Here is a 14,928-nt window from a genome sequence, read left to right as displayed (position 1 = left end):
ATTCTTCAACAAAAAAAACTTCAAAAACAGACTCCAACGAGAAACTGCAGAACTGATATTAATTTGCAAACTTGACACCATCAAATTAGACCTGAATAAAGACTGGGAGTGGCTGGGTCACTACAAAAAATAATTTTCCCTCTGTTGATATTCACCCCTTCTTGTCAACTGTTGGGAATGGGCCACATCCACCCTGATTGAATTGGCCTCGTTAGCACTGACCCCCCATTTGGTAAGGCAACTCCCATCTTTTCATGTGCTGTATATTTATACCTGCCTACTGTATTTTTCACTCTATGCATCTGATGAAGTGGATTATAGCCCATGAAAGCTTATGCCCAAATAAATTTGTTAGTCTCTAAGGTGCCACAAGGACTCCTAGTTGTTTTTGCTGATACAGACTAACACGGCTACCCCTCTGAAATTAGTTATGTTTCCAGTAGTCTGGCACCTCGTATCCAAGAAAAGTTTAGACTAGAATTTCAACATCTTATGCTATTTAATGGATAGCGCGAGTATAGAATGAGGGAGGTATTTGTATTATTATTTTTCTGTTTGTATGGATATAGAGTATACAAGAGATTCCAAATTAACAATCCTGGAGACCTCCAGAAGGGGCTTAGCATAGGCCGTAATAATGAAAGTTTCTTCAAACTACCATCCTGATTTGCCTCAATCCCTGAACTGGAAGGATCACTATGGGATGACAGGGTAATTAGGTTGCCATGAACCACTCAGTTCTCAGCCTCTCTACTAAGGCTACCATTCTAAGGGTGTAATTTTGTGTGTGTGTGTGTGTGTGTGTGTGTGTGTGTGTGTGTGTGTGTGTGTGTGTGTGTGTGTGTGTGTGTGTGTGTGTGTGTGTGTGTGTGTGTGTGTGTGTGTGTGAGAGAGAGAGAGAGAGAGAGAGTGAGAGGAGGTCATATTTCAATTGGAAAATTAACAAAGGAGTTATTTGCTCATGATGACTTGTACCAGCTCTTTTTAGAGTCTACTTAGATAATGGATCATTTTTAGATAGGAACTACTGGATTTACTCACCTTCTAACTATACAAAATGAGTAACAGTGATACAGTTCTTCTCAAACACTTTATGCCAAGTTACATCTAGAGCAAGATGATGCTAATTTTATAAATTCCAGGAATTGGTTTTTATTACAGAAACATGATTAGACTAATTCTTATGACACCCACAGCCTCCCTATGGTATTACCTCCAAACAGACCTTTAATCATATTTTTAAAGCTAGTATTTTCAATTCATCAATACTTAGATCCCAGGACTTCAATTTTGGTTAAACAGATTTGTGGCTTCATGTCATTACTGATCAGGAGATGCAGGCCAATGAGACACAGGGATGGATTTAAAACAGCAGGTCCCACTTCATTAACTTTAACAGGGGTGAAGGAGGCTATCCATATCCCCCTTCAAAATACAGGCATTTTATTGGGTCCAATGCAGAGTTAAATGGCCCCAGGCCTTTTAAATCTGGATTGGAACCCTTCAGACTAACCCTTTAAACTCAGCCACTTCTGAATCTTTTTGCCACTTCCCCCTCAATGGGGAATGAGAGACCTCAGCGTGGGAAAACTAAGGTTTCCCCTTCTCCCTACAAGGTAATACGAACACCAGCTGTATCGTGGGTCTCCATTCATGTTTACCCTGAGAGCTCGGCTTTTTAAACTTCTATCCACACTGGCCACAAGCTGAGATGAATTAAATATTTCCATGGTAAATGATTTTTTGTTTCAGTTTTCACCAAAAAGTTTAGTAGCAACTAGACATCTAACTTAATAAATGCCAGTGAATGTCAGGTAGGATCAGATGCTAAAATAGGGAAAGAACAGGTTAAAAATTACTTATACAAGTTAGATGTCTTCAAGTTATCAGGGCCTGATGAAATACATCCTAGAATACTGAAGGAGCTGACTGAGGAGATATCTGAACCATTAGTGATTATCTTTGAAAAGTCATGGAAGATGAGTGAGATTCCAGAGGACTGGAAAAGGGCAAATATAGTGCCAATCTATAAGAAGGGGAATAAAGACAACCCAGGGAAATACAGACCATTGAGCTTAACTTCAGTACCCAGAAAGATAATGGAGCAAATAATTACGCAATCAGTTTTTAGACACCTAGAAGATAATAAGGTCATAAGTAATAGTTAGCACTGATTTGTCAAGAACAAATTGTGTCAAACCAACCTAATAGCTTTCTTTGATATAGTAACAAGTCTTGTGGATGGGGGGAAGTGGTGGATGTGGTATATCTTGACTTTAGTACAGAGAGTACACTTATAAAGTTTGCGGACAATACCAAGCAGGGAGGGATTTCTAGTGTTTTGGAGGATAGGATTAAAATTCAAAATTATCGGGACAAACTGGAGAAATGGTCTGAAATAAATAGGATGAAATTCAATAAGGACAAATGCAAAGTACTCCATTTAGGAAGGAACAATCAGTTGCACTCATACAAAATGGGAAATGATTGCCTAGGAAAGTGTACTGCAGAAAGGGATCTGGGGGTCATAGTAGACGACAAGCTAAATGAGAATCAACAATGTAACACTGTTGCAGAAAAGGCAAATATTCTGGAATGTATTAGCAGAAATGTTGTAAGCAAGACAAGAAGTAATTCTTCCATTCTACTCCATGCTGATTAGGCCTCAGCTGGAGTATTGTGTCCAGTTCTAGGCACCATATTTCAGGAAAGATGTAGACAAATTGGAGAAAGTCCAGAGAAAAGCAACAAAAATGATTAAAGATCTAGAAAACTTGACCTATGAGGGAAGACCGAAAAAAATTGTGTTTGTTTAGTCTGGAAAAGAGAAGACAGAGAGACATGATAACAGTTTTAAAGTACATAAAAGATTGTTACAAGAAGCAGGGACAAAAATTGTTCTCCTTAACCTCTGAGGATAGGACAAGAAGCAACTGGCTTAAATTGCAGCAAGAGCGATTTAGGTTGGATGTTAGGAAAAACTTCCTGTCAGGGTGGTTAAGGTGGAATAAATTGCCTAGGGAGGTTATGGAATCTCCATCACTGGAGATTTTTAAGAGCAGGTTACCAAACACCTGTCAGGGATGGTCTAGATAATACTTAGTCCTTCCATGAGTGTAGGGGACTGGACTAGAAGTCCTCTCAAGATCCCTTCCAGTCCTACAATTTTAAGATTTTACTTCCTAATATTAAATTTCTATCTATTCCTTTTAACCTAAAAATTGGGCCTCCAGGATGTGGTGAGGAAAAAAAAATCCTCCCCTAGACATCCTGTCCATTTGGCCCAGAGGCAAAAATTCCTTCCTGATCCCTAAACAGGTGATCTGTTCAGACCCATAGCATCCTGAAAACGGAGGCTGGCAATACCTCAAATATAGGACAGGAAGGGATAGTAACAGTAGCATTAAAATAACTGCTGGACATGCAGGAAGGCTTTAAATACAAAGGAGACTGTGAATGAGTGGTCAGAAAGTCAACTGTCTCATCTGCCACCAGCACATTCCTTATATGTATTCTGAGCCAGGAAGAGAAGAAATGTTGAAGTGAGACTAAGCATGTGGGCTCCTCCTTCCTATAGGACCCAACGGGTTGGCCCCCTGCTGGTCTGACCTGTGCCCACTGAGACTAGGGGGCCCTCCAGACATTTGCAGTTGTCTTTGTACTTCACATTGCCATAACTCATCATCTGCAAAGAGCTGCTATACATGGAACATAATATTTATTTCAGATAATCAAATCACTGTATGGAAAGCATCTGATGAAGTGAGCTGTAGCTCACGAAAGCTTATGCTCAAATAAATTGGTTAGTCTCTAAGGTGCCACAAATACTCCTTTTCAAATCACTGTAGTGTATACCAGTGGTGAAAGTAAGGCGGTACGGGCCAGTACAGAATACCAGTAAAAAGTGGCTGGCTGTACTGGGCCCTACCGCTTTACTTTAAAGCGCTGCCGTGGCAAAGGACCACAAAGGACCCTGCTTAAAGCACTGCTGCAGCAGCGCTTTATTGTCGCTTCCCCTTTTGCCCCCCCCAGGCTGCCAACTGGGGGGGCATAAAAGCTATTTGTAAGTAATGTGGGTTTAAAAAAAAAGGGGGAAGATTCAGAAGACTGCCAACTGGGGAGTTGCAAAAGGAGTACGCAAAAGCTTTTATGGATTAAATTGTGCCTACCTCTGCACAAGTGCATATATATATATTTGAGAACACAAGGAGACTCCCTCACTTGCATGAGTGTGGGCCGTGCAAAATTCTGGTCTTTGTGCTCCTGCTAAGCAACAGCTGGGGGAGTCTAAAAAACACAGTGGCACCAGACTCAAAGCAGGGAGAGGACTATCATCCCTCCCCTCTTACTCCACAGCAGCAGGGTATACTGGAACTACTCAGATCCATACTCCCCAAGTGTTCTCAGAGTCACTAAGCTTGTCTAGGACACAGTGTTTCTGGGAGAATGTGCTTCATACATCTTGCAGCCCATCATACATCCACCAATGTGAACAACAGTTTGGAACCAGAATCTTGCCGTAAAATAAAAACAAAACAACCCAATTAAAATAAAGAAGTTGGGAAACGCAAGCATTAAGATTCCTACGTCTCTTCAACTACATTGCACTTGTTTAGTAATTTGTATTCCTGCTTTTCTTGTTAAATATGCCAGAGTTTAAGGCCAGAAGGGAATATCAGATCATCTTATATGTCTTAATACGTTTTTATTTATGATGTTAATTTACAGACTCGCTTGCAAATTAACCAAGTAGCAGTCCCTGTGCCTGTCATTCCTGAAAGAGAGAATGTGCACTGTGAGGTCAAATAGTAAGATTTTTAGCAGATGCCTACTAAGCATGCACAAATATTTTTTCACTTTATTATTGTCCAACCAATTTGTTTCAAATGGGATTCTAAAGTTCTTAATTTTTTAAAGCAAAGACATTCACTTAAAATAAATCCTCTTCTTGTAAGCTTAGTCCTAAAATGAGAGCAAACCAGTGTCAAAAGAAAATGGAAAACCTCAGACAACATGGCTTTTATGAAACAAATGGAATCTCAGCCAATTGTCTTTAAAGAATATATGTCACAATTTCTGCTTTTAACTATGCTATTTTGTGGATCATAAAGCATCTTTTAGCAAGGACTTTACAAATAGAAACTAACAACGTATTTTTGCAAGCTGGTTGTTCTTTTCTCAGATATGAAAAATCACAATATGAAATAGCGCACTAGAATCCATTCTGCAAGTAACATTTCATGAAGTAAATGTTTATCAGTTTGTCTATAGTCTCCATTTTCTTCACTATTCTTAAAAACAAAGATTCATCTAAAATATTTTAGTATTTTGAACCCATTTAATAGGATAATAGGCTATGCTAGATGGATAGATCATTTAAGATTCTTCGCACAGCCCCTCCAAAGCAATATCCTTCCTTTCATATCATTCTACTTGATAGTTTAGTACCATCAACTAGTGCTCACAAATACTACTTTATTGCTTGAGTTGCTTTTTGATTGGCTGTTACATTAAGATTCCAATTGACTATGTCTTCTAAGGTAATAAGAATCTGCACATCAGTAACTCCGTTCAGAGGACCATTTGCTGTATTGTACAAGTCAGGCAGATATTTCCTGAAAATATCTTATAACAAAGTTTAGTTATAGTTTTATGGCTACATAATTGCTTCAGAAAATAAGGCTGTGGAATGTACACACAAAAACTATATAGCCTCAAAAATCTATTAAAGTTGGAGAAACTCATCAAAACCAACGTTATGAATTATCATATGGGATCACCATAATGGCCACCATGCACTTTTAATACAGTTCTGTTGTTCCTTAACGCTACCACCCAGAAGAAGATTTATCATGATTTGGTGAAGTTTCACAACAAGTGAAGGTTTGTGTATATTGCAATACAGCAGTATCTGCAGACACAGGGAAGTACTGATGTCATTGTCCAAGGCACTGGTAAGACCTTATTTGGACTGTGTACAATTCTAGTCACCCATATTCAAGACTGATGAATTCAAACTGGAACAGGTCCAGAGAAGAGGTACTTGATCAAGGGAACTGAGAGCTTAACTTGTGAGGAGACTAAAAGAACTTAGCTTGTTTAGCCAAGCAAAACAAAGGCTGAGAGGGGATATGTTTACCCTCTACAAATATATCAGGGACAGTGAAGAGCTATTTAAGCTAAAGAAGAATATTGACACAAGAACAAATGCGCATAAACTGGCCATGAAATTGAGCTGGGAATTAGAAGGTTTCCAATCACCAGAGGAGTGAGGTTCTGGAATAGCTTCCCAATGGGAACTGTGGGGGAAAATAACCTAATTAATTTTAAGGTAGAGCTTGATAAATTTATGAGTGGGATTGTATGAAGGTTGTCTGAAGTGATGAAGTATGGGTTTGGTGGCCTTGGGAGCTTTCAGTTAATATTCTATAGTTCCTAAAATCTGATGCTTCAGGACTTCAACCAGTCAACTATATGGATAAGGAAGGGGATTCCCCCCCCCTCCGATGTATTATGTTTTTGTCTCCTTCTTCTGAAGGATCAGATATAGCCATGGCTGGAGATGGGCCACTGCTATGGGGTGGTAGCGAGAATTTAATTTTTTTTCTTGAAAACTCAAAATTTTTTGCCTGAAAAATCAAAGTGAAATATTTAGTTTCACATCAGATTGACTCAAACTGAAATATTTGGGTTTGTTGAACCAAATGAAAATGCAGAAAACCAGTAGAGCCCTTGACTATCTGAACTCCTGCAATACTGCATGGGTTTGAAGAGTGGGGCCCAGTTTCCTTGTTGATACTGAGGGTATAATGCAGCTCTGGTGAGTCCATTCTAGTCGAAGTAGATGGTACTGATGAGGGTGCCTTGGGGGCGGTGCCAAGGATCTATAAGAAGCATGGTATCTTCCCAGTACCAAGGTCATCTTAGTGGCCAACTTAGATGTAGACTGTATAGAAGTAGTTGTGGGAACTGTCCTCTTAGAGAAGGAATTATTCGATGCTGTAGTGTCCTGCTTGTGTGGCACCGAAGGATTCAGTATTGTGGCATGCTTGCTGCCTTTTTTCTCTGTTGAGCACAGAGCCCAGGCACAGGATCAGTACCGAGAGTGTCTGGAACCTTAGATGTACTCACTGTGGGATGTGAGGTTTTCGCTGCAGTCTTGTTCCATGGGGACCAGTCTTTTTGAGGTGGACTCTTTCTGTGGAGAATGACTCTGTTTGCTAGAGGCCTTGTCCATGGATTTACTTTGGGTAGACCCAGGTGAACATGCTGAAGTTGGAGGGGCACAGTGTTCAGTCAGCGAGCAACATCCAGAGGTGTCTCCTGGCCTAGATCTGAGGCCATTTGGAGGGAATGCTGCATCATTAAGAGTCACAGTTTTAGCTCCTAATTTTTTCTTGCCCTGCCCTTAATAGCAGAGCAGATATAGAACTTTTGTGGGATATGAGACTCTCCCAAGCAGCAGATACATCAGGAATGCCTGTTGCTGACTGGGATGGTCTCCTGGCAAGAGACGCACCACTTGGAGCCTGAAGAGCCTGGCATACCCAGGGGAAATAGGACTGTATTATTATTCACAAGCAAGAGTGAGAAAGAGCCATGATTGGATAAACAACTGACCCAAGTGAGTATAATTAAATCTAAAGAAACATTATGTTGTGGTATATTTGATTTATAGCACACCTCACCCCCCAAAGGAGATAAAGCTGCTCAAGTTGGTGACTTTTGCTAATCTTTCCTCCCCCTCATGAAATACACAACTGTTTGCTAAAGAAAGGAGAGTTACTTATCTGCAGCCTTAGTTCTCTGAAAATAAGTAGTAATATGGTTATATATTCCTTGGTCACATGTCCTCTGGCACTTCATGAAGAAGTTGATTCATAGCTCAATAAAGTCTTTTTGCCTCAATGCACATCAAGAAGCAAATACACTCACTTCACTGCATAACTGTTAGTTTCTTTTTGACTTGGGTCCAGACCTAACCAATACAGTGACCTAACTTTAATGATGTAATCCAGGGATAATATTTTCGAAGACCTCAGTTAGGAATTAATTCTCAAAAGGAAGTGTTATAAATAGGTCCACATTTCTGGAGACTCACATAGCACAACAGACATACTGGACAACAAAAAGTATTCTATTAACAACTACAGGAGGTGCCTATTAGTGGACTCCAGTCCTTCAGCTTTATTTCCGTGTAAGAGATGGAGATACCCAAACAACAAAAAGATGAGTAAAACATATGGCCAGATGTAATTACCTTCCAAGCGGTTTTCAGAAAAGATGGAAAAAATAGATTTTTTTTTTTTTTTTTTTTTTTTTTTTGCCAGAGACAGCATTCAGATTTTAAGCACACAAGACCAAACATGTTTGTTGGCAACAAAACACAACGAAAACGCCAATCATTAAAAATATCTTTCTCAACACTATCTTAACAACATATATCTTAATAACCCTAACTTTCATGTCCAATACTTGCTTCTCAGTCATTCAAGCACAAAAGACAAGACATCCAGACACCAACTAGACAAGATGGGAAGAATAAGGCTGTCCAGTGTGAAATAAAGTAACAGACAATGTAGCATTCAATCTCCTTCAAAACTTATGCTGAGCCAAAATGGCTTTAAAGAAGAGTAAGCAAACTCTATATTTAAGATTTACCAATGTCTTCAAGTGTGATTGATCTGAGGTGGGCTACAACTCAGGCAGCTTTGACAAGCCTCTCAAGTTTTAAACTTGATAGAGGACAACAATTAGAGATGCAAGTTGTCAGTCAATAAGAAACTATCCCCTTAGGGTACAGTCTGATTTTAATATAGTATGTTAGTGTAAAATTAAATGAAAAAGTGTCTGAACTCATCATGGAGTTCTGAATGCTTCTAGCAGAAAATAAGAGTTCTTTTTAGATTCAGGTCATGAAGCTTGCTTTGCAGTGATGAAGATGGGAAATGAAAAACACCAGCAGAATGATTTACTAGTTAAGATGAATTCCGACTATGTATTAGGAAGGAATTTTGAATTAGCATGAAATATTACTTCATCTCATTAAAAATGTAGGCTAACATTTTCAAATTTAATTTGTCTGAAGTTAGGCACCTACATCCATATTTAAGAATGTAGGAAAACAGAAACTGCCATACTGTATCAGACCAGTGGTCCACCTAGTCCAGGATCCTGTCTAAGAGTGTTTCAGAGGAAGGTGCAAGAAATCCCACAGTGGACTACTATGGAATAACCTGCCCATAGAAGGTTTCTTCCTCTATCCATTAGTGATTGACTTGTATGCTTTAGCATGAAGATTTATATAGATCATAAAAAAACTATTTTTAAATTCTATCTATTGAAATGCTGGATGTTCTCAACCATACTAGTATCTATGACTTTTTTAAAATTTTACTAAGCTCTTCATCACAATGAGGCAATGAGTTCCACAGGTTAATTATGTATTATCATAGAATCATAGGACTGGAAGGGACCTCGAGAGATCATCTAGTCCAGTCCCTGCACTCATGGCAGGACTAAGTATTATCTAGACCAATGGTTCTCAAACTTTTTTTTTGCAGACCACTTGAAAATTGCTGAGGGTCTCGGAGGACCGCTTAATGATCTTTCCAAATGTTGTTTGTACCATTAGCTAAGTATTGTAAAGCGCTTTGGATAAAAGTGCTAAAAAAACCCCACACAAATAATAAACAACTTTTTTTGTTCTACAAATAAAAGCACACAACTCATATTTTAATATGAGTAGTCTCACCTTTCTAATGAGATGGATGTGCCCTCTCCCCCCCGCTGCAGAAGCCCCCGAGCTGGGGCTGGGAATGTGGGCTGTTTCTCCCTGGCAGCTGCAGCCCTGGAGCTGGGGAAAGTTGCCTCTTTCTCTGGCCACCGCAGCCCTGCATGTCCCAAATTTCCCCCACCCCCTCTTCTCACCTCACTGCCCCCTCCTGTTGGGTCGCCCTCAAAGTTATGTAAGTATGATAGAATTATAATTATGTAGTAGTAGAAATAAAGATAGACAAAAGAGTATATAGGTATTGTAAAAAGGTATGAACATCAGTTCCATGCTGTTGAATTTCACTCTGTAACAAATGCAAGGCCAAAGTGCTAATTATTTCAGGCCGGTACAGGACAAAAAGTCTGTGCTGGAAAGTGATAAGAACTTTGAGGAAACAATGCTGTTCTTTAAAACAACACCCTGATGCTCTTCCCCCTTGTCATGCCTATGTAAATCTTGGTATCCAAAGAGGGAAAAATAGATAGCGGAATAAAACTTGTTAAATGAATCAAGAGTCATAGATTGCGTTGTTAAGTAAAAGAATGAATGATGAGTACATGGAACTGAGAGCCTGAAGCAGGGAAATAATTGGTTAGTAAATGGTGCCAGCCCAATCCTAAGAATTTCAAACTTGGTATCGATGGGCCGAAGAATATGCAAAGTGGAGACAATCAGGTGACCCCCAGAGGGTGAACCGGAATCCACCCAAAACACATCAAGGAAGAACAAGAAGATAACACCTAGCCATCATGGAACCATCATGGATGTACCACCTGCTGATTGAGCTGATTGATGGTCATCTCAATTGTAAATTCAGCATGATGAAGCAACTTCCATAGACTTGTATTGAACCAGAGACCTACAAAAATTGGGTCCAGGGACTGTGTTCTTTGAGTCTGGTTCTACGACCACCCTCCAGGAGCATCGGATGCGCATCTGACAACAACTCGGCTCCACTCTCATAACCAGGCCACCTGGCCAGTGACGTGGCACGAGCAACATCTAGGCTGGTAACTATAACAACCTTTATGTAGAACCTGTGTGTGAATGTCTGTGTGTGTGAATGGATCTATATAGAAATTGCATATAGGAATATTTTGTTGTATTTACAATAAATGTGACATTTGCCTTGTCCCTCTTACAAGATCCTGTTGATATCATTTTTATTAGTGTAAAACTCCCACCTACCCTCTATTCCCCCCAAGGCCACCACCTCACCTTACATGTGTGTCTTCTCCAGGGTCCAGGCACCTAATTAGTGGAGCCACGCAGGCGGGAGGTGGGAGGCCCTTCATTAATTAGGTGGGAGGCCCTTCATCCTCTCATGTGCGGCCACCCAGCTACACCCCTTAGAGAGAAATATCCACGAACCTCCTGAACGAGGCTCGCAGACCACAGTTTGAGAACCTCTGATCTAGACTATTCCTGAGAGGTGTTTGTCTAACCTGGTCTTAAAAATTTCCAGTGATGGAGATTCTACAACCTCCGTAGGCAATTTATTCCAGTGTTTACCCACCCTGACAGGAAGTTTTTCCTAATGTCCAACACAGCCCTCCCACTGCTTCTTGTCCTATCCTTAGAGGTTAAGAAGAACGATTCTTCTCCCTCCTTCTTGTAACAATTACAAGGAGAACAATTTTTGTCCCTGCTTCTTGTAACAATCTTTTATGTACTTTAAAACTGTTATCATGTCTCTCTGTCTTCTCTTTTCCAGACTAAACAAACACAATTTTTTTCAGTCTTCCCTCATAGGTCATGTTTTCTAGACCTTTTATCATTTTTGTTGCTCTTCTCTGGACTTTCTCCAATTTGTCCACATCTTTCCTGAAATGTGGCACCCAGAACTGGACACAATACTCTATTTGAGGTCTAATCAGCATGGAGTAGAGCAGAAGAATTACTTCTCGTGTCTTGCTTACAACACTCCTGCTATTATCTCCCAGAATGATGTTCGCTTTTTTTGCAATAGTGTGACACTGTTGACTCATATTTAGGTTGTGGTCCACTATGACCCCCAGATCCCTTTCTGCAGTACTCCTTCCTAGGCAGTCATTTCCCATTTTGTATGTGTGCAACTGATTGTTCCTTCCTAAATGGAGTACTTTGCATTTGTCCTTATTGAATTTCATCCTACTTACTTCAGATCATCTCTCCAGTTTGTCCAGATCATTTTGAATTTTAATCCTTTTCTCCAAAGCACTTGCAACCCCTCCCAGCTTGGTATCGTCCGCAAACTTTATAAGTGTAAGAAAGTATTTATTTTTATCAGCTTTAAATTTGTCATCTTAGTTTTGTGTGTCTCCTTCCTCTCATACTCAATTAAAGGGAAAATAGAAGTACCCAATTTACCTTCTTTATAACTTCCTATCATTTGTTTATACCCATATCACATCCTCTCCTCTAAAAAGTCCCTATTTAACCAATTTTTTTCATGCAGATGTTTTTGACACTCATCTCTGGACCCCTTCTATTTCTCTTATATCTTTTCTGAGTTAGGGTAACCAAAACTGAACACAGTATTCCAGGTGAGGGCATACCACTTATTTGTATAATGGCATAATAATACTTGTCATAATAATGGCCCATTCCTTATATGTCCTAATATTTTGTTTAATTTCAACTGCTACACAGTTTTTCAATGATGTGTCCATAATGACACCTATGTCTTTTTCCTGATTGGTTACAGTTAATTTGGAACCTGGTAATGTGACTTAAATGAGAGATACAAGTACATGGCCCCTCAGAAAAATCAGGCCCCTTATTTAGGTGGCTAGATATGGATTTACATGGTTAACTTTAGGCATCCAATTTTGCAAATTTGACCTTAGCAGACAGTACATGAATCACCAGTACTAAAAAACTCAACGATCCTCCAACATGCATTGAACAATACCAGAAAAAAATCTACATTGTGTTTGTTAAATGAATTATCATACATGTAAAAGGGAATCAAAATGATTTTATTTAGTGAGTAGCATGTGCATTGTATTCCACAAAAATAAAGATCCTGACTGAAAGTTTCTAGCCCATCACTACCCTCGATCTTTTACAGCTTCAGTTCATGAAAGACTGAAATTATACCTAACAAACTTTTCATGACACTGCCCAGTGCTCAGATTCTGACAGAAAGTGGAAGCTATTCAAACTCTGTTTGCAAAGGACAAATGAAAGGAAGTAATTACAGTCGTCACAATAAATATGTAAGATGAAAACTGAATGGAAAACATACTGTATTTGTGCCTTGTATACTGAAAGAACTGTTCAGGAACAAACGGACCCATTTAATCTTTTAGTAGATTTTTTGTAACCTCCTGTATGTTGCTGATGATTACGTGCAGAAAGATCATAATTACATGTACAGTATTAAGAAATAAATACTGGTCCTACCTGAACCATTTTTCAGATACCCATTTGCATCTACAGTTGTGTACATGATATAAGGTCCAGGCTGATTCACACTAAAGGGCTGCAACACAAAGATGAAATTAAGCATCCAAACTTTGATTCAATTTTTTTCAAGTTTAGAAATTAGCACAGTTAAAATAACAAAATAAAACTAAAGGCGAATTTCTGTGGCTTCATGGTTAAGATCACACCTTAGATGTGGATATCTCTTCAAATGTTTTACTATATCAGAGTAGAATTCATTTTCAAAATATGATAATCATTTTGCTATCTATAAGTAATGATACTCCTTTCAGTTAATTCCTAAACACACTTTTCTAAAAGCTTTATTGTAAAAATACTTTTATTATACATGATCAAAAATGATAATGTATAAAAGTGTTCACTCTATCAAGTGCTCATTCCATCATAGTATCTTTAGTTGTGGTTGATTTGACTAAATGCAGTCAAATGAAACAATGAATCCAGTCAGTTTAATGTAAAAGCTAAGTCTGGAACATTCTGCATCATTTTCAGATGCTTTTAGTCAACGATGCAGAAAACAGTATTTCCAGTACTGATGCTGTTTCATCAACTACTGCAAGTGTAAAGGGAATGACTGACTGCAACCTGACAGTTTGATGGAACTGTAGAAACTAGTGTCAGAACTTAAATGAGTTGATTATCTAGGGTTTAAAGTCACAGACTGTACAATCTTATTAGAATCTATCTTAAATTCTTTCCCCAAAATGAAACCAAACAACTTGACCTTTTTCTTGTAAAGGACATAATTTTGAGCTACTTGGCCATTAGCCAAAGTAACATGCTAGCAATCACTATATAAGGTCTTTTCACAGTTTCAGTGTTAAGTATGGTTGCCCTGACAGCCATAACTTATCGGGACTAAAATCATACATATATACTTTACATAACAAAACCTTATAAATTATTCAAATTATTTGACAATTTGAATACCTTCTCAGTGAGACATATTATGGAGTGGTGAGTGTCAATCCATAAGTAAGGCTGCAACTGAATTCTATTGTAATCTGATTTTCTGTAGTCCTGACCCGCTAAAATCCACAAACAAAGGAATACAGGCTTCAAAATTGATGTGTCACATCTGGGGCTGAGGTTTAATTTTTTTTTTCCAAATTGGAAGTAAATTCAAGAAGATATTACTGAATGATGACATCTCAGGAATTGAGGTATTTACCAGAGTTCAAAAATTCCATTTTTTTCTGCCATTTTGTAGGGAAAAAAAAGGAATAAAACTTAAGTTTACTGTAGATCTCTGGTTGAACTCCTGAGCAAAGGACTCACAATTAGTTTGATTAAACTCTAATTTTAAAAGATTTTAAATGGTAATATCAGAATGGCACATTGGCTCAGACAAGCTAAAAGTAGGTCTGATGACTGCTGGAAAAAGACTTGTACTGTAACTATTGCTCTTCAAGATGTGGGTGCAGACCTGTAATTCCACTCAGGTGTGCGCACGCTTAGTGCACTGAAACCGGAAGATTTTGCCTAGCAGTAGTCATATAGGTAGTGCTCACACCATTTGACTCTAGTCTCTCCCCACACAATTTAAGGGCAGCACTGCCCTGATCCCCCTGAGTTATTTCACTCCGAATATCAGGAGTAGAGACTGATGTGGAGAGAATGGAAGATCACAGAATACATGTCTGCACCCACATCTCAAAGAACAATTTACAATACAGGCACGTAACAGTCTTTTCTTCTTCAAGTGGTTGTAGACGTGTATTCCA

The 14,928-nt window shown here is 38.9% G+C and overlaps 1 protein-coding gene across 1 annotated transcript in view; it reads right to left on the bottom strand.

Annotated features, from left to right (window-relative positions):
- The window catches only part of ITFG1 (integrin alpha FG-GAP repeat containing 1), a gene marked incomplete at its 5' end in the record, with an annotated part of 215,601 nt that overhangs the window by 40,270 nt on the left and 160,403 nt on the right, over positions 1-14,928 (bottom strand). The window contains one exon of the mRNA XM_084644488.1: positions 13,163-13,241. Coding sequence (XP_084500614.1) covers positions 13,163-13,241 — 79 coding nt within the window. The remainder of the gene's footprint in view (positions 1-13,162; positions 13,242-14,928) is intronic.

This window comes from Lepidochelys olivacea (genome assembly GCF_965140295.1).
Source record: "Lepidochelys olivacea isolate rLepOli2 genome assembly, chromosome: 12".
Lineage (NCBI taxonomy): Eukaryota > Metazoa > Chordata > Testudines > Cheloniidae > Lepidochelys > Lepidochelys olivacea.
This window is presented reverse-complemented; position numbering and strand designations above follow the sequence as displayed.